The sequence below is a fragment of the Lissotriton helveticus genome, chromosome 5_1 (assembly GCF_964261635.1).
Source record: "Lissotriton helveticus chromosome 5_1, aLisHel1.1, whole genome shotgun sequence".
In the NCBI taxonomy this organism is placed as follows: Eukaryota; Metazoa; Chordata; class Amphibia; order Caudata; family Salamandridae; genus Lissotriton; species Lissotriton helveticus.
This window is the reverse complement of record NC_136065.1, coordinates 2,107,501,598-2,107,523,669: the sequence shown is the minus strand read 5'-3', so window position 1 is coordinate 2,107,523,669 and position 22,072 is coordinate 2,107,501,598. Positions and strand designations below refer to the sequence as shown.

The following is a 22,072-nucleotide window of genomic DNA, read 5'->3' as shown; positions in this document are numbered from 1 at the left end:
AGGTTAAATGCCCAGAATGATCACCCATCCAGTGGAACAACGGCCTGAGCGCCAACAGCGCACTTTTCTGCTCACTGCAATGACAACCGCACAGGATCCTAAGTTCTGAATCTCCAACAAACATGCAGGAAAACACCATTTTGATTCATGTTTTTTTTAAGACTTGCTGCATATCTCTGTTATTCTAACTAGTTCAGGTAGCTCAACCAATCCAAGGTGGTGTTTCCCAAATTCCTGTCTGGTCCTATGGCTTGGCTCTTAGTTGTAGCTCAGAAAGATGTACAAAATATTTTGAAAGATCTCAAACCCTCTGATCAGGATTTTGCCAACTCCCAAGTTAAAGTGGTAACTTATCCGCAAAAGTGGGAATGTATTTAAAAATAAAAATGTATCTTTTATTTTTAAATATAATGTCTTTTCCTGGATCATCCGAAACCAAGGGGATTATTTTAAGAGCGTTGACAAAAATGACGATAGCTTGGATGGAAAACTACAAATATAAGTACTCTTTGGTACCGCCCACCTTCAAGCTTCTAGGGCTGGGCAAGACAATCAAAAACTGTTGTTCCTGGAACTGATGCCGAGTGAGGTGGGAAGACATGTAGAATAGATACTAACTGTAATATCCTTGAAATATCAATTAAACAGGTAGTGAAGGGAGTGGAGTTTAAGACCAGAGACTGGGTGGATACAGGATCCGGGTGAGGAGGGGGGAGGTTAGACATGGAGCCAGAGGCAAGGAAGATGCTCAGATGTGAACCCATCGAAAGAAGCCTGTGCCTGGTACATGGTACATGCCACTCTGGGCAGAGCAGAAACATGAATATGATGGCATCATAAGCGGACAGTGCACACTGTGATTTTCACAGAGGATCAGCTTTCTGTATTAACCCATGCTGAATGGTGGCCGGTGCCAAAGTGAAGGTGACACTAAATTTGAAGCGATGCGGTGGCCTAGTTCGCTGGCTTTAAAAGCTGCTAATGGTATTCAAATATAGTGTCCGCCTGCCCTCAATTTACAGTTCTTCTCTCCTTTTCTCAAACTATCAACAACCCTGTTCACTCGCTCATTTCGAGCACACATGCAAAGTTTGGATTTCAGGATTTCATGGGCCTGGTACAAAGGAATCCCAGCCAAGCACAGGAACGGATGTATGTCATGACAACGTGGGCTTTTACACTGAGCTGCCATTACGACGCATCCATTACAACGCAAGTCGTTACAACGACTTGCGCTGTAGGCGCTGGATTTTGGAATAGTATGATTTACTATTCCAACTCCAGCCTACGCAACAGTAGGGAAGGTGTTGGAATAGTATTAGATACTATTCCTTAGTATCTAGCGCCATCCAGCGCAAGTCGTTGTAACGACTTGCGTTGTGATGGCAGCGTCGTAATGCCAGAGCGGTGTAAAGCCCGCGTTGTCATGGCTGCCTCCCACAGGAACACATGCAGTGCACTGTGACACAGCACATTGATGTTACTATTGGTCCAAGGGGTGCACTGGCGTGCATGAGAGATGCTGCAGTATGTAACATGTAATTTGTACTTGTAAATTGCACTAATACCCTTGGGTGTCCTGGCGCTGTAATGCATAGCGCTGTGGAACCCTTCCTGGCTTGAGTGCCATGAGTGCGAGGAGTATCATGGTATGTATGAGAGGTGCTGCTGGCTGTGCGGTTGGTCCTGCATACTGTGCCCTGCTTTATGCAGCAAGGATGCACCAGGTATGCTGCAGCACGAATAAGAGGTTATTGAATGCACAAGTGGTCAGAATGCATGTATGAGGGAAATGCTACTACATGACCGATTGATTTCAAAACTGAGATTTGGCATGTTGTCAGCACAGGATCATTCTCCCACTGGGGTGTTATTACAAATGTTGAACAGTGACACACTATAAACATTATTTCATACCATCCTGTGGTGCCCCAGTGGGCACCACAAGATTTGGCCTGGGAGCAGTTCACGGAGTTCTGCATGTCTGCGAAGTGACCAAAAAACTCCACTGCACTACACGAAGTTCCGCAAGCAGCAGAGTGTGTTACGTCGCAGTGTTTACCCTGCTTTTTAGTGCTAGGTGTTTGTCCTGCGCTGTAAAATCAGTGCGAACGGCACCATGCACAGCACAAGAGGGCGCTGCTTTCTTTCTGAAGCTCGAGTCGATGTTCTACTCCAGCGACAGCTTCCACACGCAAGTGGAAGTGCCTCAACATGAGTGCTAGCGACCTTCCGCGACCACCCACGATGAGAAATCTTACCGAAAGGTGGTCTGGAGTAAAAGAAATTCTGCTCCACTCCGCTCTATGGAGTTTTCCAGAACTCTGCGCACTACGAGGAGCCCAGCGAAAGAAAGACTCCACGAACCAAGCGGAATTTCACACCCAGGCCTTCACAAGATGGTTCGACTCCCTGGAGCGCGAATGGAGTGAGTGATGAAGAATAAAGAATCTTAAGCATTCCATGGTGTATGGTCTACCTGTGGATAACCTACTGAATAGATTACAGTGATCCATGGTATCGAAAGCTGCGGACAAGTCGAACATTACCACCTTGCAGCATGCGCCCTTATTTGTAAACCACCTAGTTCTTTCTTAGAAGTTTATTAGGGAGCTTTCTGTGCTGTGATTTGGATAGAAGCCTGTTTGCACTGTGGATAATCTTGTGTTGGCCTCCAATACTTCTAAAGTTCAGCTACAACAATTTTCTAAAAAAAAACCAAAAAACTGAAATTTGATAGCAGTGTTGAGTTCATGTTTGCTTCTATTAGAAATGGGAGAGCCAATGCTTTTTAGAGGTTGTTGGTGTCACTCTCCCGAACAGATGAAAGCATGAAACACGGACAACTATATGCAAAAAGGGTGCTAATGTAAATATGAGGCGTAAGGTTTGGGCAAAGGTGCTATCAAAAGCGCAAGGGGTCATATTGTATGCACGAGGAGGGTTGGAGGGGTCATTTTCTGCGGTCATGCGTTCGAAGCTTCTATGAAACCTGTTGTCATTGTGCATTCACAAAGTCTCTCACTACAGCCAATCTATAGGCTTAGCACCAACACATGTCAGACAAGCCTGTGTGTCTCACCTCAGCCAGCGCCAGCATGGTGTTGTTGCACTCCCACAGCAAGGCGTTGAGTTTCCCTTTGAAGTCACTGGTGGAGAAGAGAAGAAGACATTGTCATTTTAGTATAGCTCATTAATGCTTCATCGCCCAAATTAACAACTCTCTTTCAGTTTGTGTTTGTGTTTCACTCCAGACTTTAGAGTGACTTACTCATGAATTTCTAGTTGTAAGACGCACTTACTTGCAGAAAAAAAAACGTTGTGATTGCAGCGACATATTTCTCAACAAAGGAGGTTTTCCAAAGAGGTATCAGCGGCTTAGAACTCTACACTTGGAGTGACAAGAAGGTATCATGGCCAGAAGAGATGGGAAGGGAACTCAGTGGGAAGAAGCGCCTGCAGCAGAGATCAGGCCACATGTCTAAACCTTGAATTGGACGGCCCAGTTTTTCATTTTTCTGAGGTTGAGTACCACCGAGTTGGGGGATAATAACCCCTATTATTTAAGTAGTAAGAGACAGTTTAAGTTGAGGGTGAGTTATGAAAATGCCCAATGTTATTAAAAGAAAGGGGACACATAACCCCCCACAATATCTAAACATGAAAAGACCTAGGCACAAAGGTTTCATTTGGGAGCTGCAGGATACCAGGCATAAACCAGCTGATGCCCACTACTCCAAACCTGAGGGTCCCACCGCTCATTTAGAGCTGGGGGAGATGGTAAGTTTCCGTGGCCGGAGCTTCAGCCGGCTTCTCCAGTGGAATCCTTGAGGCAGCAGCTGAACCACCAAAGGGCCAGTGATGGTCAAACGGAAACCCCACTCTCTTCTGGACGGGTCTTCAAATGGTCATTTTTTAATGAGAATTCTGTGAACCGGGGCAAAAATATCCTTAGTGCGCACGGAAAAGACTCGCTGCACGTCAGGGACTTCTATTATCGTATTTCAGAAGCAAACCTACCACCTTGGGACTCTGTTGCTAAAATACATAATAATCTGCACAGAATGCAAAGTATGTTGGTGAAAATGTCCACCCCGCCTCGCGACATGTCGGCTAACACTCACTCAGGCTCTTCCCTCTCTCAAGGACAAGGGACTTTCCACATATTTCTGTTTCATCTTATGTTTGTGGTGGTGTGAAGGGAATATTCAGCAAGAAGGGCTGTGTATGCAAAGTACACACAGGGTATAACATGACAATTTTACAACTATCTGCTGAATGGCTGCGTCTTAAACCTGTGCTTGAATGAAATGTTCAATTGATGAATAATCTCTATCTGGAGTACAAATGGCCTTTTACTGACAGTAAGTCAAAGGGGGGGATCCCTGGGGTTGAATAGTCTATTTACCACACAGGCCTTTCTTGTGATACAAGGAGAGGTCACAGTATGTCCTAGGTATTCAGACAAGCATAAGAATGGGTTTCCACAAAGAAATAGTCTTGTTAAACAATCTAGATTTATTCAAATTACATATATATAAACAATAAAAACAAGGTAAAATTCATCCAAAATAATTAAAAACCAAGATAAAATATCTCGGTGGGTTAAGAATTAATATTAGACAATGTTACATCAACATAATGTTATAATACACAACAAATGAAAAAGCAATCAAGATGTGTTCACAATAGGCGACAAACTGAACATAAATACAACAAACCCCTTATATTTAAGTGGCCCACTTAGTATTTCTGCCACTATATTTGAGAAGATCCAATGGCCATAGACAATTTAATTTCTCTCTAGCTTTGGTGGAGAAATCTAATGCCCATCTAAAGCTCTGTCTGGCCCTAGTTGGATTCTTTTGGATCAAAACAGTGCGTCGACGCGTTTCGGTGCTTGTCACTCAATATCGTGGCACCTTCCTCAGGACTTCTTGTTTCTGGGGTTTCAGGGAACGGATGAATATACCGTATCCTTGGGGCCGTGTTGTAGACGCTCAAAAGTGGGGTCTCCTTACGGTCTCCCTCTATTGGCACTACACATATGGTCCTTGGGGCCCTTCTGTTGATACAAAAATATTAAGCTCTCTCTTGTAACGAGAGCTCCTTTTGATGGGGTTCCTTGATTATTTGGTTGTCAGATGACTGCCCACTTGTAGTGTATCTCCGATATTTTTAAAACTTGTTTAGAACGGGCATATGTCGTCGTTGGTCTGCTACTGAACTGGATATGTTCGTTTTTTAGCAAATCGACCGCTTCTGCCTCGTTCCTTCACTCGAACGAGGCAGAAGCGGTCGATTTGCTAAAAAACGAACATATCCAGTTCAGTAGCAGACCAACGACGACATATGCCCGTTCTAAACAAGTTTTAAAAATATCGGAGATACACTACAAGTGGGCAGTCATCTGACAACCAAATAATCAAGGAACCCCATCAAAAGGAGCTCTCGTTACAAGAGAGAGCTTAATATTTTTGTATCAACAGAAGGGCCCCAAGGACCATATGTGTAGTGCCAATAGAGGGAGACCGTAAGGAGACCCCACTTTTGAGCGTCTACAACACGGCCCCAAGGATACGGTATATTCATCCGTTCCCTGAAACCCCAGAAACAAGAAGTCCTGAGGAAGGTGCCACGATATTGAGTGACAAGCACCGAAACGCGTCGACGCACTGTTTTGATCCAAAAGAATCCAACTAGGGCCAGACAGAGCTTTAGATGGGCATTAGATTTCTCCACCAAAGCTAGAGAGAAATTAAATTGTCTATGGCCATTGGATCTTCTCAAATATAGTGGCAGAAATACTAAGTGGGCCACTTAAATATAAGGGGTTTGTTGTATTTATGTTCAGTTTGTCGCCTATTGTGAACACATCTTGATTGCTTTTTCATTTGTTGTGTATTATAACATTATGTTGATGTAACATTGTCTAATATTAATTCTTAACCCACCGAGATATTTTATCTTGGTTTTTAATTATTTTGGATGAATTTTACCTTGTTTTTATTGTTTATATATATGTAATTTGAATAAATCTAGATTGTTTAACAAGACTATTTCTTTGTGGAAACCCATTCTTATGCTTGTCTGAATACCTAGGACATACTGTGACCTCTCCTTGTATCACAAGAAAGGCCTGTGTGGTAAATAGACTATTCAACCCCAGGGATCCCCCCCTTTGACTTACTGTCTTCTTACCCTGTTCCCTGGTGAAAGTGGGGTACCCTCTCTTTTTTGAAATCTTTTACTGACAGTGTCCAGTCTTATCACATTTGAATTCCCACCATGAACTCACTTTGCCTGTTTAGATCGGGTTAGACTCCTCGGGCCCGATTCACAGAACTAACTTAAGACAAAATCCAAAACTTACTACTTTTGGTATTCACAGAATTTAGGATTTTGTCTTAAGAAAAACTTAAGACAGACTTAAGAAAGACTTAAAACAAACTTAAGTCAGACTTAAGACAGATTTAAGACAGACTTAAGTTAGGATTTTGTCTTAAGTTTGTCTCAAGTCTGTCTTAAGTCAAACTTAAGACAAAATCCTAACTTCTGTAAATACCAAAAGTAGTATGTTTAGGATTTTGTCTTATGTTAGTTCTGTGATTCGGCCCCCTCGTTCGGTCTCCTCTGGAGGTATAAAGGACCCAAGGAACAGATCCTAATGTTATTCCCTGGGAGAGAGTGAGGCACGTGCCAGGTGGAGAATAAGCTGTCTTGCAGTCTTCAAATAAGTAAAAGGTGATCTAGTCCATATTTTTATCTTGCTCAGCATGTTAAAAGGTCAATTGTTTCTCCTCCTTTTATCTAATTTGAGAGGAAAGCTAAGAAATAGCTCACATTTTGTTTCTCTGCATTATAGAGGAAAGGCTAAACAGTAGTTCCAACTGTATCAGTCTCAGAAGGATATACATGAGAGAAATTGACTTCATTGTAAAGGGTGAAAAGATAATCACAATCTCAATTTTCCATTTTTAAAGAGATGAAAGGCTGAGATTTGGCTCTCATTTTATGATCATCATAAGGCCGAAGCTCTGAGAATTGACCCTTCTTGAAAGGCCGTAAACAACACTTGTTCTTGAGAGGGATGAAGGCCTGAGAAAGGGTCCTCCTTTTATTTTTATGGAAATTAAAGGAGGATTATAGGGTGACTAAGAGGCTCTCACTTCCCTTCTTGACCTAGACATTAGCTTGTTCAAATCAGGGGAAACATACTTTACAACAAACCTTTTACAACGCAGTGCTTTTACAACGCAGGTTTTACAACGAAAACCATTGCAACGCATTGCGCTGGGGGGCGCTCTAGGATAGGGAATAGATATAATTTACTATCCAACACCTTCCCTAGTGTCCACGGGGACTGGAGTTGGAATAGTAAATTAAACTATTCACTATCCAGCACCCCAAAGCGCTATGCGTTGTAAAGGTTTGCGTTGTAAAAACTGCGTTGTAACAGCATGCGTGGTAAAAGCATGCGTTGAAACGTCATACATCCTCAAATCAGCAACTCAAGATGAGAATGTGCCCCTTTGAGTATCTGCAGGGTACTCCAAGGCTCCACCCTACCACCAGTCACCTAGAGTCTGGTCCTGGAACCACCTGGGACCCTTCCTGGTGAGCAGGAACCTCTAGGAACATCAGTAGTGGACTATAACATGCAAGAAGATCTTATCTGAGACAGAAATCGAACGTCTACAGCGATATTCCTCCACACTTCATGCCTGGAAGCAGAAGCTGAAATCCCTGAAAACAAGAGTTCCACCTGATTGCCAATCGCAGAAGAGAGCCTCAAGTACAAGAATGACTCACAGCAATGAGATTCATCCCTCTGTCAATCAACGCCAGGCCTTTCAGATTCCACATTGAAAGTAGCATTGGCAGAGGAGCTTTGCGCGCATCCAAGATGGCCGCGTGACCTAGGGGCTCCCGAGACCCTCGTACCCTCCCGCATATATTCTGCCAGATATCCTGATTGCTGTTGATGTCTCTAAGTGTCTGAACCACGAGAGAGGCGAACGCTGAAAACCGCGTCCCGATCGGACCCCGGGAGCCGAAGTTGTGGAGTGGAGAAGTTTGCGGCCCTCATCTCCCGGATGCCCGGCACTTTGGTTGGCAGAGTCCCCGAGGTGTAATTGAACAACATTGGCTCAGGCTTAAGGAGGAGGCCGGTGCAGTCTCACTTTCACTTTAGTTTTTGACACTTGGACTGATCTTGGGATCGGATGACGCCTCATTGAGGTGGCGGTTCCTACCCCTCTTGGCACTCAATTGCATTTAACAAATATACGAGATATTCGACTCTAGCCTACGGGGTTCGCCGTTCTTCTTTTTGGTTAATTCGTGTGCGTTACCGAGGCTCACTTTGTACTTTCCTGGATCCCTTCCAGAGCCTGTTCACCCGGAGACTGGTCCCCCCCTCTCCAGAATTGGGACTGTCCTGAAATGGCGAGCAAACCGGAGGGGGACAAACAGAAGTTGATAACCAACAGAAGGGGTGGATATACCCAGTCCAACGTCATGGATAGGTATACCCAGGCTAAAGGATCGCCCAGTAGCCCGGGCAGATCCCAAGATGCAGCAAAGGATTCCTCTGCTTCGAAAGCCGAGCCAACGTTGATGGACGTTATGGGTGCAATCGAGGGAATCAGGTCAACCCTCGGGCAACAGATTGAGACCCTCTCACATAAATTGGACACTGTGGCTATAGATGTGAACTTGATTCGCACAGACCTCACAAAAACGAATGAAAAGGTCAAATCGCTGGATATCAAAACGTTGAGTTTAACTGACGACGTTGTGGAGCTACAGACCGAAGTCCAAAATCTGAGGGCCGTGAATGACACAGTGGTCCGTCGCCTGGAGGATTTTGAAGGGAGGGCCCGAAGGAACAATGTCCGTATAACCGGAGTTCCGGAAAATGCAGAGGATCAAGCCGCCGACCTCTTTGTTGAAGACCTTATTGCTAACAATTTACGGCCCAAGGGACTCAGTAAATTCTTTACTGTGGAGCGAGCTCATAGAGTCCCTGGTGGAAAACCAAAAGTGGGCGCCCCGCAGAGGCCTATTATAGCACGGATTTTTAACTTCTGAGATCGAGACGTTGTTCTTCAGGCCTCTCGTGCGAGTGGGCCCCTGCTGTTTAAGAACTCATCAATCAGTTTTTTTCCAGACTTCACTCAAGCGGTTAAAAAAGACTCAGCTTCATGGGGGTGAAGAGACGACTTTGGGACATGGGACTTAAATACGCCATGCTTTTTCCATCTAAGTTGAGAATCGAACATGATGAACGAACCTATTTCTTCGATAAGCCCGAAATGGTGGCCGACTGGTTGGACACGTTGCCGGCCCGGCAAGATCTGGGGGGACAATCTGGTGGTGCTGAAAGTGCACATACGGAACAGGAATGAGCCTTGCTCATCTGTCTCCTGGGGTCGCCAGGGTATTTACTATTGCTGTGGTTCTAATAGTTATGTGCAATTATATACAGCTGAAATGGGGAGGTTATTGAGCTACCGAAGGGTCTCTCCCCTCCTCAGCTTTACTTTTTGTAGTTTAGTTTAGATGTGGGGGCGACAGGCACACTGCGAGTTGGGGTGGCTCTATAGTCGAAAGCAGGGGTGCAGGGTGGGGGGTATTGTATTGGAAAGAGGTGGTGGAGGGGTCTTGGTTTTTAGGTTTCGCCTGTCGAAAGCTGCGCAAGCAGCGTTTCGCGCAGGTGAAAACTTTTGTCTAGAGTATGTGTGTGTAGTCCCGCCCCTCTATTCCATTGGCTAGCTCCATAAATGGAGGCTAGCCATTGGAACAGAGATCTGTCCGTCAATGCTGGAGCAGATTCGTGGGCGTTCCCGAGAATTTTAGGCTTTTGCCCACGTCATGCGGCTGTGGGCGTGTTTTATTTTTGTTTTTTTTTAAGCTTTGTTTTCGCCATTTCGGAAGTGTCCTTTGCAGGGGTGGGTTGCGCGATGTCCCGCTGTCCGTTCCCGCCCCCCTCCCGCTGTCCGTGTGCCCATTAACCCGCCCCCTCCCACTGTCCATTTGCCCGTTCCCGCCCCCCTCCCGCTGTCCGTGTGCCCGTGCTTAATGCTTGTTTTTAATGATGTCCATGAATTCGTCTGTGACCGACCGAAAACAGGAAACGAACACCCTCCTGTGCGAAGGCAAAAACAAAGAGGAAGCGAACACAAGGCCTGCCAGGCGACAAAGGGTCATAAACAGAACAGCGTCCATAAAGTAACAGCTTTCTACCACAGGAAGAAGAACCCGACGCAGCAGAGGACGCCTCTCGTGCCTGAAAGATAAATACAATGATGCCTCTTCAGATACCGGCTGCATCATTTTCTGGGTGTTTTAAGAAGTGCTTAACATTTACACCTCTGAGTTAGCAGCTGCTGTGACATCGGTTCAAATATTGAAGGCTTGAAAGGGTCCTTCGAAAACGTAATCAGCCAAAAGAACTGAGAACGAACGAGCCAGGAAGACAAGCACGCTTTCTTAAAACACTGTAAAATGAAATTATGTAACTTACTTGGTTCTATTGTAAAGCGGTCTGACAACTTTGGGTAAAGTTTATGCTATATAAAACTGCATTAAGTAATATAAATACTTGCACCCATTTACAGCAAAATCTGAAAAAATGTGGGCAGAAGGTGAGGTGGGGAGCTAGAAGGGGGAAGGAAGGGAGAGAATCGGGTGCTAGAAAAACTCGAGGAAGATTACTTCATATAATTTTTTACACATGGTTTTATTTTATTTTAATTGTAACGGATCTTTCTGTGAGGTATGTGGGTGCTCCTGTTTTGCAAGGAGTTGGTTGGTGTATACGAAGTCTTACACTTGTCTCAGTCTAAATATTATTTCCCCGTGGGCTGGAGCCTTAGGGCGGCTTTGAATCCCGGGAGCGCCTCTGAAGCCACTCTCACTTTCACCGAGGTTAATTGCAACAGGCACAAGGAGGCTTCAATGGAGAGGGCGGGAGAGTGAGGGCTGGAGAAAAAGCGCTCAGAAACGGAGAAGAGAAGAAGAGAGAGAGAGGATGGGTTGTTGGAAAGAGAGAGATTACGCGAAGAATCGAAGGGAGCGGGGCTGGTTGGACCGTGTTTGCCAGTTCCCATGTCCAGCCCTGATTACACATGCTGCGTATGGTTTAAACAGTGGTGTTGATGCAAAATGTACTGGTCTGTTACGTTATTTTCTTTTAAGTCAAGGTGGTGTTGGTTTCGCTGGACAACCACTGCTTTATTTCTAAAACTTTTTTAAAAATCGGAAATCCAAGCACAAATTATATGCAACGTTGTTGGTTCGAATTGCTGCAAATTAGCTATCAACAAGAATACGAGTTAAAAAGTAACACCGTGAATATATAAGAGCAATCCGTGGCGGACGTCAAAAGACCTGGGCAGTACAGCGCGACGGGTGCTCCTCTTTGAAGGTGGACAGCCCGGGCCTCAGGGTTGGTCAGCAAAACGCGCTTCCAACCCGGAGGTCCCGGACTGGAATATTCGTGCACGAAATTTACCGTCACAAGGTAGGGCTACACTGGCTGTGTATTCACAAGCAATATAGAGTATTATTAATAATAATCGATATCATTCAATCAATATTGTTTATACTGCTGTCGTCAAATTGTTTTCCAGTTGAATTCTACTTTTCCGCCCCCAGTACAGCGTCTTCAGGCTCCACGCTTTGCGAACCAAGAACTTGTAACCCACAATTAAAAAGAAAGCCAAGCGGGTGCAATAGAAACGCGTCTCCCTTCAAAGATATGGAAAAAACCCCGAAGCGCCTTACAGGTCCAGTGAGGCTGTGTTTTGGTGGCGGGCCACAGACCCGTCCGTCAGCAGCCCGGCGCTTAGTTCCCACCGCTCTCTGTGCGTGGATCAGTGATGATATAATAGGGTAGAAGCGGGTGGGGGAATCAGGCGTCGTAAGTCTCAAACACATGTCAGCTGCAGGCCGGTGCGGTGCCCTGCCTGCCCCGCCACCAAAACTGCCTTCATCACTTCGTCGGGCGAAATATGAACAGAGAGATATCCAGCCCGCCCGCTGTCCCTTTCTGTTACTTGGGGCTTTAATTCGCTCCCCACTCCTCCACCCAACACCAGAGAGGTGCGTCTGCGGAATCTTCACCCTACTGTTTTTCTGTAGGGTCCGACTACGACAATAAGTTTAATGTGCAAAATAATAAGAGGAGGGTCGTTAACACCCCTACTCTCCCGTGGTTGGCAGCGGGGAAATGATTCTTTGAGGTGGCAGAGGCGTGAGCAGGGTGTGTGGCGCCCTCTCAACACCCAGTGTCTTCTCTGTTGGGTGTTGGGTGTGCCCAGAAGTACCATCCTCAGGGGCGCAGGGTGAGGGGATGTTGGGGTCACAGATTACCTTGGCCAGGACGGGGCCTCGTTTAGTTCATCTTTTCCTCACTACCGCATTCCGCCTCCAAGTACAGCCCGGTATTCACTCTCACAAACAATTCTTTCCCCTGTCATTCCCATGGCTTCTGGGCCGGGGCGCTCACCTAGCCTTTGATCTGCGGCGCAGCCACCCGCAGACTCCCAAATCCTTCTCTCAGATGTAATCGGGGCTCTGTGTGTTGTGTGTGTGGGGAGCTCTGTGTGTGTGGGGGGGATGTGGGGGGGCTATGTGTGTGTGGGGGGGCTCTGTGTGTGGCTCTGTGTGTATGTGGGGGGGGCTCTGTGTGTGTGGAGCTGTGTGTTGTGTGTGGAGCTGTGTGTTGTGTGTGGGGCTGTGTGTTGTGTGTGGGGCTGTGTGTTGTGTGTGGGGCTGTGTGTTGTGTGTGTGTGGCTGTGTGTTGTGTGTGTGTGGCTGTGTGTTGTGTGTGTGGCTGTGTGTGGCTGTGTGTGTGTGGGGGGGCTCTGTGTGTGTGTGTGTGTGGCTCTGTGTGTGCGTGTGGCTGTGTGTGTGTGTGTGGGTGTGGGTGCAAATGCAATAGGTCTCGCATTTGCGAAAGATTAAGCTATTGACATTGTAAATGACAATGCCATTTATTTATCTGTTTTCAAAACCAACACATAAATAAACAATTTGTCATTTACAATGCCAATAGCTCTAACTTTGGCAAAGGCGAAACCGTTGCATTGTAAATGCTTGTTTGTTTCTTTTTTCAGCAAGGCACTATATTGCCATCGGCTTACATTGAGGTGCTGAACTCGGAGGGGGGATGGGTCTTCTTTCTGTTTCATGATGGGGGGTAGGGGTTGAGGTTGATAAGTTGGAATGTTAATGGTTGGGGAACAGGATTAAGCGCGGGGTGGTGCTGCAACTTCTGAAGCGACACTCCCCGGACATGGTTTTATTACAGGAAACACACTTGGTTGGTAATGCGTGTCATGCCATGAATAGAAAGGGATATCGACTGGTTGCTCATGCTGGGTTTACTTCCGGTTCCCGTGAGGTTGGAATCCTCCTTAAGAACTCTCTTCCGTTTGAAGTGGATTCAATGGTCCTTGATGAGAGAGTGCGCTATGTTGCTCTGTCGGGGCGGTGGGAGGGCCGTACACTTTCCTTGGTGTCTGTTTATGTTCCTCCTGGCTTACAGTCTACTACCTTTGCCGACCTGGGTCTGTTTCTACTGAATCTCCCTGGGGGGTTTCTGATTTTGGGTGGATACCTTAATTCAGTGGTATCCGGTCTGTTAGATAGGCACCCATCTAGGGATCTGGGGAGAGCTCAGAGCTGGCTGCCTGACTACATTGATATGATGGGCCTGGTAGACTGTTGGAGATTGCTTCATACTACTCAACGGCAATATACGTTTCTGTCCGGCGTTCATGGCAGTCTCTCCAGGATAGACTATGTACTGGTGCCGGCTGCACAGGCATCCTATGTTGCGGAGGTCAGGCATTTGGCTCGGGGTATTTCCGACCACTCCCCACTCTGGTTTCGATTTGAATTAGCGCCTGGCTCTGGGGGGAGGGTGGCTCCTATTAACCCCTGGTATCTTTGTAATCCCAAGACTCGTTGTGCACTGATCAAGGCGTTGGAACTTTATTTCTCCGAAAATGAAGGTTCAGTTTCTTCCTCTATATCGCTATGGGAAGCTTTCAAGACTGTAATTCGAGGTCAAGCTCTCTCTCTCATTGCTGGGGTCAAAAAACAGAAGGAGGATGTGGTGAGGATAGAGACTGAGATAGCTGATTTGGAATTGGAGTTGGAACAGCAGGTTACCCGCTCCAGACTGCATGTTTTGCGCTTGAAACAGTTGGATTATAGAACACTGGTGACGGACGGCGCGAAGGCCCTTAGTCGAGAACAACAGGGCCGTCTCTATGTTGTTGGGGATAAGGCGAGCAAATTGATCGCATGGCTAGACAGAAAAGATAGAGCCAATCATCTAGTGCCAGAGATTGAGGTTGAGGGTGGTGTTCTGGTCACCGAACCGCAAGAGATAGTGGCGTGCTTCGCCGACCATTTTAGATCAGTGTACTCTTCAGTGTCGGACGAACCGGAGGAGGACTCATGTCTGTTGTTACGAGACATTACGCTCCCGTGCCTGTCTGAGGAAGATAGGGACCTTATGGATAGTAAGATTACTGCAGATGAGGTGGCGTTGGCAATGTGTTCTCTGAATTCTGGTAAGGCGATGGGTCCCAACGGTCTTCCGATTGAGCTCTATAGGCTTTGACGGGATAGGATTGCTCCGTATTTGAGCGATACATATGTTTTTGGAGTCCCGAGAGCATGGTCTCCTCCCTCGTGAACAAAGATTAGCTTCGATAGTGGTGATTCACAAGGAGGGAAAACCTAGGAATAGATGTGCCTCGTATAGACCGATATCATTGTTAAATGCTGAACCTAAGATTCTCGCTAAATTGTTAGCTAATAGATAGATTGATTAAGGTTATTTGCGAGCTGGTTCACCCGGATCAGTCGGGCTTTATCCCCCACAGAAATACGGCGTTGTATCTTAGGCGTCTGCATGGAGTGCTAGCGAAGGCCTCGACATTGCGTGAGTCGGCCATTTTGGCGTCATTAGATGCCACGATGGCGTTTGATACTGTTGAGTGGCCGTATTTGGGGCGGTTTCGGATCGGATTTCATTGGCTGGGTCCGCCTTCTTTACGCAGACCCGCTCGCCCAGATTGTAGTCAATGGTCACGTCTCAGAGCCTTTTTCGCTTGGGCGTGGGACTCACCGGGGTTGTCCACTGTCGCCTCTCCTATTCGCCTTAACCCTCAAGCCTCTCGAGGCATGGATCCGCTGGGAGCCCTCGATGAAGGGTATCACTTGGTCCCCGCAGTTTGAGGACCGTATTTCATTATATGCAGATGACATCCTGCTGTATTTGACTTCCCCCAGGAAATCCTTAATAGTACTTTGTGATGTCCTGGCCTCCTTCGGCAGAAACTCCGCCCTGGTCATTAACTGGGTGAAATCTTATTTGTATGTTCTCAGTGGCGACATACCAATCCCACCGCATAATTGTCCGATCCAGATAGCACAGGATGGGTTCCGATACCTCGGAATCTATGTTTCGAGGGATTCGGCGGTCCGATATGAGAGAAATCTTCTCCCTCCCTTGACCCAGTTAAAACAAGATGTTTCAAACTGGCGGAAACTTCCATTGTCAGTGCTTGGTCGTGCGGCCCTTTTCAAAATGATGTCACTCCCTCGTTTTCTTTATGCCCTTCAAAATACCCTTGACATTGTTCCAGCTAGTTATTTTCGCTGGTATGACGGTGGTATTGCCCTCCCTGATATTAAGAGATATTACTGGGCTTCGCAATTGAGTGCTATCAACCATGGTATGTACGACCCTGGGCTGAACCCTGGTTTTGCCATGGATAGGTGGTCACTTCCTGGTGGAAGTTACTATAGAGCTCTGTACTCTGGATCAGTGTTGAAGGCTTTGTCGGGGCCAACTAAGACGGCGGTGCAGATCTGGCAAGACGCCACTAAGTCGTTGGGGTGGAAAGATCGTCTGACTTTGGCTACCCCTCTTTTTGGCTCTGACAAATTCGGCAAGCTGTGGAACACTAAGGGGTTTGATAAATGAGAACTTATTGGCATTTCCAAAGTTGGAGACCTGTGGGTAAAGGGACGGGTGAAATCATTTGTGGACCTCCAGACCGAGTTTGAATTGGGAAACTCAGAGTATTTCCGCTACGTTCAGGTTCGGCATGCATTGACGTCTGTCTTCTCGGAGGGGGAGGTGATACCGGAGTCTACCCCTTTAGAAGATCGTATTTTAGATGGCCATATGCCTGACAGTACCATTTCCCTAGTGTACAAGAAATTGATTAATCAAAGGGCGGACCTTCTGTTGCATTTGCGTGACCAATGGACCCGTGACGGTCTCGAACTTGATGATGAGGACTGGCAATCAGCGGTTTCTACACCGAAAGAAGTGGCAATTCCGGCACGATTGAGATTAGTCCAGCTCAAAATACTGCATAGAATATACGCCCCGGGTCCCTGGTTGGTCCGTATGGGTTTTTCTGAGGAGGGTTTGTGTCGTCGGGGCTGTGGTCAGTTGGGGACGTTCCTCCACATCATTTGGGAATGTCGGGAGGTATTTGATTATTGGAAGAGGATCCATGAAACGATGCAGGAGGTCACGTGTGTGGCACTCTTGCCGGGGCCCAGACGTTGCCTATTAAATGTTTGGGAACCCACTGAGCATAATACTGCACAGACTCAGTGGGTGACGCTGGGTGCCATGGTAGCTAAAAGGGACATTGCACAACTCTGGGGGTCCCCAAGGCCTCCTACGCTCGCTTTTTGGGTGGAAAACATGGATTGGTGCATGTTCAGAGAGAAAACAGTGTACTTGGCTAGAGGTCGCCCCCGAAAATGGCATAAGATCTGGGGCCCTTGGAATCGATATAGAGGAGATATATGTGATCCGCCTGAGCCCGTTATCCCTGATGTCTTGCTTTCCCCCTAACCTTCTACCATTATTGATTTTGTTGATCTGTTCTCCTCCACCCCTTCCCCCCAACAATGTAAAGTATATTGTAATGTTGAATGTCATGATGCCCTACCCTTGCTGGGTCTCTGCAATATTGGATTCTGTACGTGCCTTGCTTTGTTCTTTCTTTATTCAATAAAAAGAAATATAAAAAAATGAAAGTAGCATAGGCTTAAAGACAGAAATCACCAGGAAGGCCCAGACAGACTGGTGGCCACTCTCCATTCTTCGCTGAGTCAAGATGTATCATACCAAAGTCAACTTTGGAATGGCGGCTCAAGCCTTGAGCCCCTCCCACCTGGACAGAGGCAATGTGCTTCTCTCGGGCATCCTAGACACCAACATGGCACCTTTGAAGAGCACCTTCCATGAAGCTGCACATCTCCTCAAGGGATTCAGAAAGCTGGACTTCATAACTCCAGACTTCTGGAACAGCACTGCCTCCCTTAGTCAGCCGAAAATATATTCAAGATCTGCTATTTCATCTTCAAACAAGCACTGGCAAAGCCATTATATCTAGCCGTTGGAACATATGAGCTTTGCCAATAGTTTTTACCCATACTACAAAACATCCCCTTTGCTGTGCAACATGGCTAATGGAAGCAAACTGAAAAAATAAGGCGCTATGACATGGAGGCTGCATCATTTTGTGCTCACTTCGTTTGGGTGAACCTACAAAATGACATGAGCACTATTTATTTACTTACCAAGTTTGATCAGAAAATGTGGGGGCGAAGAAGACAGAGGGAAAGCACGGAAGAAGCATCACAAAGGACGTGGTGAGTAAAAGCCTCAGAAAGGATGCGGGAGGGGAAGGCATCACAAAGGACGACAGTGGGGGAAACAACACGGAGGGCACAGGTGAGGGGAAAATAACAGAAGGATTGGGTAGCGGGAAGCAACAAAGAGAGAGTGGTTGGGGGACGCAATATGGAAAGCATGGGTGGGTCAAACAACAAGGAAGAGGGGAGGGATCCAAGCAAAATGGAGAGTGGAGGTGAAGCAAAAGAGGGTGTGGGAAGAAGCACCAGCAAGAGAGAGCAACGTGAAATGGGTGTGGGAGAAGCACAGGGGCGAGAAAGCAGTACCGCGAGGAGAAGTAGGTGAGAGTGAGCGCAACATGGAGGCACGTAGAAGAGGAACACACAGGAAACAGAGAGTAACATGGAATGTTGCCGGAGGAGAGAAGTTCTGGAGAACAAATGCACTCTCATGGAGTGCTTAATCCAAAAGAAAATAGTGCTTGAAAAATCTAGCAGTGGAATGAGAAAAGTAATATGTCCATGCTCCAGGGGAGGGACGAACAAGAAGAGGAAGGAAAGCCCACAGAAGCTAACAAATGAAAAACAAGCAAATGAGAGTTATAGGTAAGCCAAACAACGGTCAGCAATGGATGGGCTTTAAACCCAGTGTGAGCTGCTAATAGGTATTTTCGCCAACAGACACCTTTCGCTGTCTGGTAGGTGGGACCAAACTAGTGAACACCAGTGTGAAACCCTACATGGCAGACAAGACCAAGATGTCAATGGTCGATGCAACACAAGCAGAAATGACGATGAAAAGACAAGCCTCCTTCTGCTACGCAACCAGGATCTGGAGAAGCATCAGACACAGACTGACAAGCACAACCTCTTCTTCGTGTCTAGAAGCAGCTGAAGACACACTTGTTCTAGGTACACCGAAGCTACAAGTGATCAGAACTACAGAAGACGATAAGGCCCACTAGCTTTAATCGCAACTCCCCTCTATGTCCTCCTTAGAGTTCTGAGGTGTTACAATTCTGACAGTACACATCCATACCATGATTATATATAATATTATTCTTTTTCCCTGTTTCCAACCCTAGCCGTTTCTACATGCCAACAGTTTTATGGTCATGGTCAGCGGGGGGTATCACGGTCAATACTGCTGTTGAGCAACATGTGTACTATTATCAAGTAGGGGGCAGTGGAGAAGAGGCGGTAAAGACAGCATGAGCAAGGGGCAGCAGAGCCAGCATCAAGGGGTGGGAGCACCATTGCAGTCTGACTAGGGGGTGTGAGAGGATAGCACCGCCACCAGGTGGAGGAGCAGCAGAAGGCAAGAGTTGCATGAGGGTTCGGGTTTCACACTTACTCTGGTTGTTCTAGTTCTGGCTTCTCTCCGAACACCTGTAAACTCTGGTCGAAGCGGGTCAGCTTGACATGCCTTCGGCTGCTGAGAAAGACAAAAAGGTTAAATGAGTTAAACTAACATTTGGTGTGAAGCCAGTCCTCACCTGCCATACTCTGCACCTGCGCAGTCTCTCCAATGCAGAGATGGTCAGTATCACCCAAAGTCACTTATGTGCTTTGTAGGAGAGAAAGCCCTAACCTTTCAGCTGATCATAACCATACCCAGTGTTATTGACATTTTTCTCCCCCTGTGAAGTCTGATATCCAGAGACCCACAGTTTGCTAATTATGATGAACACCAGGGGATTCCTAGACGGATTGCTGGAGACCAGGTAGAGTGGGGGCAAAGCTCCCTCTGGTTTCCCCAGTTGAGAAGCCCCACTAGGCTCATTGAGGGGCCACAAGCTCAGAGCTGTCTACATAGTTTTAAGGATACAACCTGACATCTGGGCCCAGGCATTGACGCCCACTGGTCTCTCGTGTAAAAATCTGTAGTTACCTACAGTACCTTGCTTCAGTGTGGAAGATCCATAGTCACTGACATCCCTTTTTGTGGGACCTGCTAGTGTATTTCAGGCAAAACGTCTCTTTAGGTACAGGCCATTAGGTTCAGATACACCCGACATGGGAAAGACCATTCTAATAAAAATGTGCTAGGGGCATGCTTATTAAGGGGAGAGGAGTTGGCCTAACGGCTAGGGCGTCCAACCTCGAATCTGGGGAACTGGGGAACTGGGTTCGAGTCTTGGTAATGATGCTGAACATCCTGTGATTCTGGGCAAATCACTTAATCTCCCCGTGCCTAACAAAAATGAATGTGTCCTCATGTAACGTAACTGGTGCTATGTAAAGCGCTCTGATACCCGATTCGGGTCAAGTTCGCGCTATATAAAACTCTGTAAAAAAAAAAAATGGCTCGCCAGCACTCCTGGAGTTTGTCTACTTGGTATAAGTCTTTGTGATTTAAAGCATTTCAACATAACTATAGCATAAATGACTTAGCCACCTTAAATCTGTCTTACCGGTTGCACTTAACTTGGCAATGGCACCGCCATTTTATTGGCGGGTGAGTTCTGGCGTGAGTGATGCATGTTACGCAAAACTTTCAAGCACACTGCGAGCAATGGTGGTTATGGGGGTGAAAAGCCATCGTGATTGTTATTTTTGGCTGTCTTTTACTACCAATCAGTGGACAGGAGGGCCCACTTCCTTGCTTATTTAAGGGGCCATAACACCCTGGTTGCACCACTGGTTTACTGAAAGGCTATGAAGGGAACACAGTTTAAACCTAACCAATATGTTCCTGCAACTCATGATTATAAAAGAATGTCAATAAAATATTGTACGGATTGGGTGTTGCACACCATAAAGAGATTCTGTCCCCGCTTTGAAGCCTGGCATCGCCTCTGCAAATTCTTTACTTTTTGAAGACAGCCTAAGGACTTTGGCTAATGTAAAAAAGAATACCTGAAACATGCTGAACTGCGAAAGAATGTAGTGAAGACTATGTGGCCACCTTGCAAATCTCCAACTAAGGCACCTCCGCCCCTGCAAGAAGGCAGCAGTCGGTGCTCAGCCCCTCATGGAACATGAAATGCGAAAATTACTTACCGGTAATTCCCCTACTCTGAGTCCTTTCTTTCATGCTCCAGTCATGACTCTATGATCTCCTCTGATAGACCCAATGTGGTCCTACTTTCCCTTTTGACTTCCTAAAGACACAACTTAGTATCTGAGCCCACTCCTCCCTAAAAGGAATCCTGATCCTATTGTTTCTCTAATAGACTCATAGTAGTCTTTAAAACAGCTGGAGCTCTACAGTCTTATTCTCAACGTTTAGCGCTAATTTCTGCTTATTTTTCAGCTTGAATGATCTAATCTAGAGCATAGATTGTGTTTTGTCTTTTTCTCCTTCTTACTCTGTAGGGCTTCATAGAGGAAGGCACACTGAGACAATGAAGTTCATTTCTAGGCATTGTGGGACAGGTCCTTTTTTATTTACTGTGCCATGTTTGTCGATGAGAATTAGGTGAAGCATTCAACAGAATGGACTTAAAACAGAAGCATTAAAAGGATTTATTACAGAAAAAGGCGCTGAGAGGCGGGCTCTCTTTGCTGTACTCACTGTGCCTCAACTGTGATGGTGAAAGCTGCATGTAGTATTTAGCAGGCTGGAAATGTCCTATGTCAGACCCATGTGTGGAGGTGAGCAGTGTTGGGTCTACTTATGAAAATGTATTGAGTTCATTGGGTACTGCGGGGCATGCCTCATTTTACTTTGTTTTTTATACTGATCTTTACAGATGTCACTTATAAGTTTAATATTGAATGCACAGCTTGGTGTTCCCTTAATATTAGAAGGCCACCAAGAACATTTGCTTACGCCTGCGTTTTTATGAACAAGAGGCAGTATGTAAGGGGTGCCCCGTGCGAGTTGGTAGGTTGGATCTGAGCCTCCTTAAAGTTATTTAAAAACACAAAAGGGCGGGGATATTAAGACTTCCTGGTAGTTGACCTTAGATTGACAACATGGAGGGAAAGAGAACAGAGAAGAGGAAACTCAGCGAGGACATGTCTTCTGAGGATGAGATAAGGAGGGAACGAAGTAAATCCAGGAGATCGATGTCTTCTAGCAGATCTGTTCGTTCTGAAAGACTTTACAAAGCGACTGAGATACAGAACATTGGTCATGAATCAGCATCCAAGGCCTGGGAAGATTAGAGGGCAAATTAAAGGTGACGTCACAGAAGCGATGATCTTATTCTTCTGGAATCTCATCACTAGAGTAGAAATATGTGAGAAGAGAGAACATGGGACAGATTGTAAATCATTTAAGAGAGAACCTAGAGTTTCTCCAGGTAGAGGTGGAAGATGACGAGTCCTCTTCATTATTTCTTCAATGTCATAAGCACGCGGGTACAGCGTAGTCCATTTATCATAAGATTTGCGCCTTAACGATGATCAAATGAAAGGACCTGGATCATCTTTCAGT

The 22,072-nt window shown here is 46.2% G+C and overlaps 1 protein-coding gene across 3 annotated transcripts in view; it reads right to left on the bottom strand.

The window, feature by feature from the left end:
• The window catches only part of CCDC180 (coiled-coil domain containing 180), a 492,398-nt gene that overhangs the window by 78,167 nt on the left and 392,159 nt on the right, over positions 1–22,072 (bottom strand). For 2 of the 3 annotated variants that reach the window (XM_078646142.1, XM_078646143.1), the window contains exons 29-30: positions 19,043–19,123; positions 3,083–3,149 (exon numbers count right to left, since the gene is read on the bottom strand). In XM_078646142.1, coding sequence (XP_078502268.1) covers positions 3,083–3,149; positions 19,043–19,123 — 148 coding nt within the window. The remainder of the gene's footprint in view (positions 1–3,082; positions 3,150–19,042; positions 19,124–22,072) is intronic. The other variant, XM_078646144.1, reaches the window with a different exon arrangement.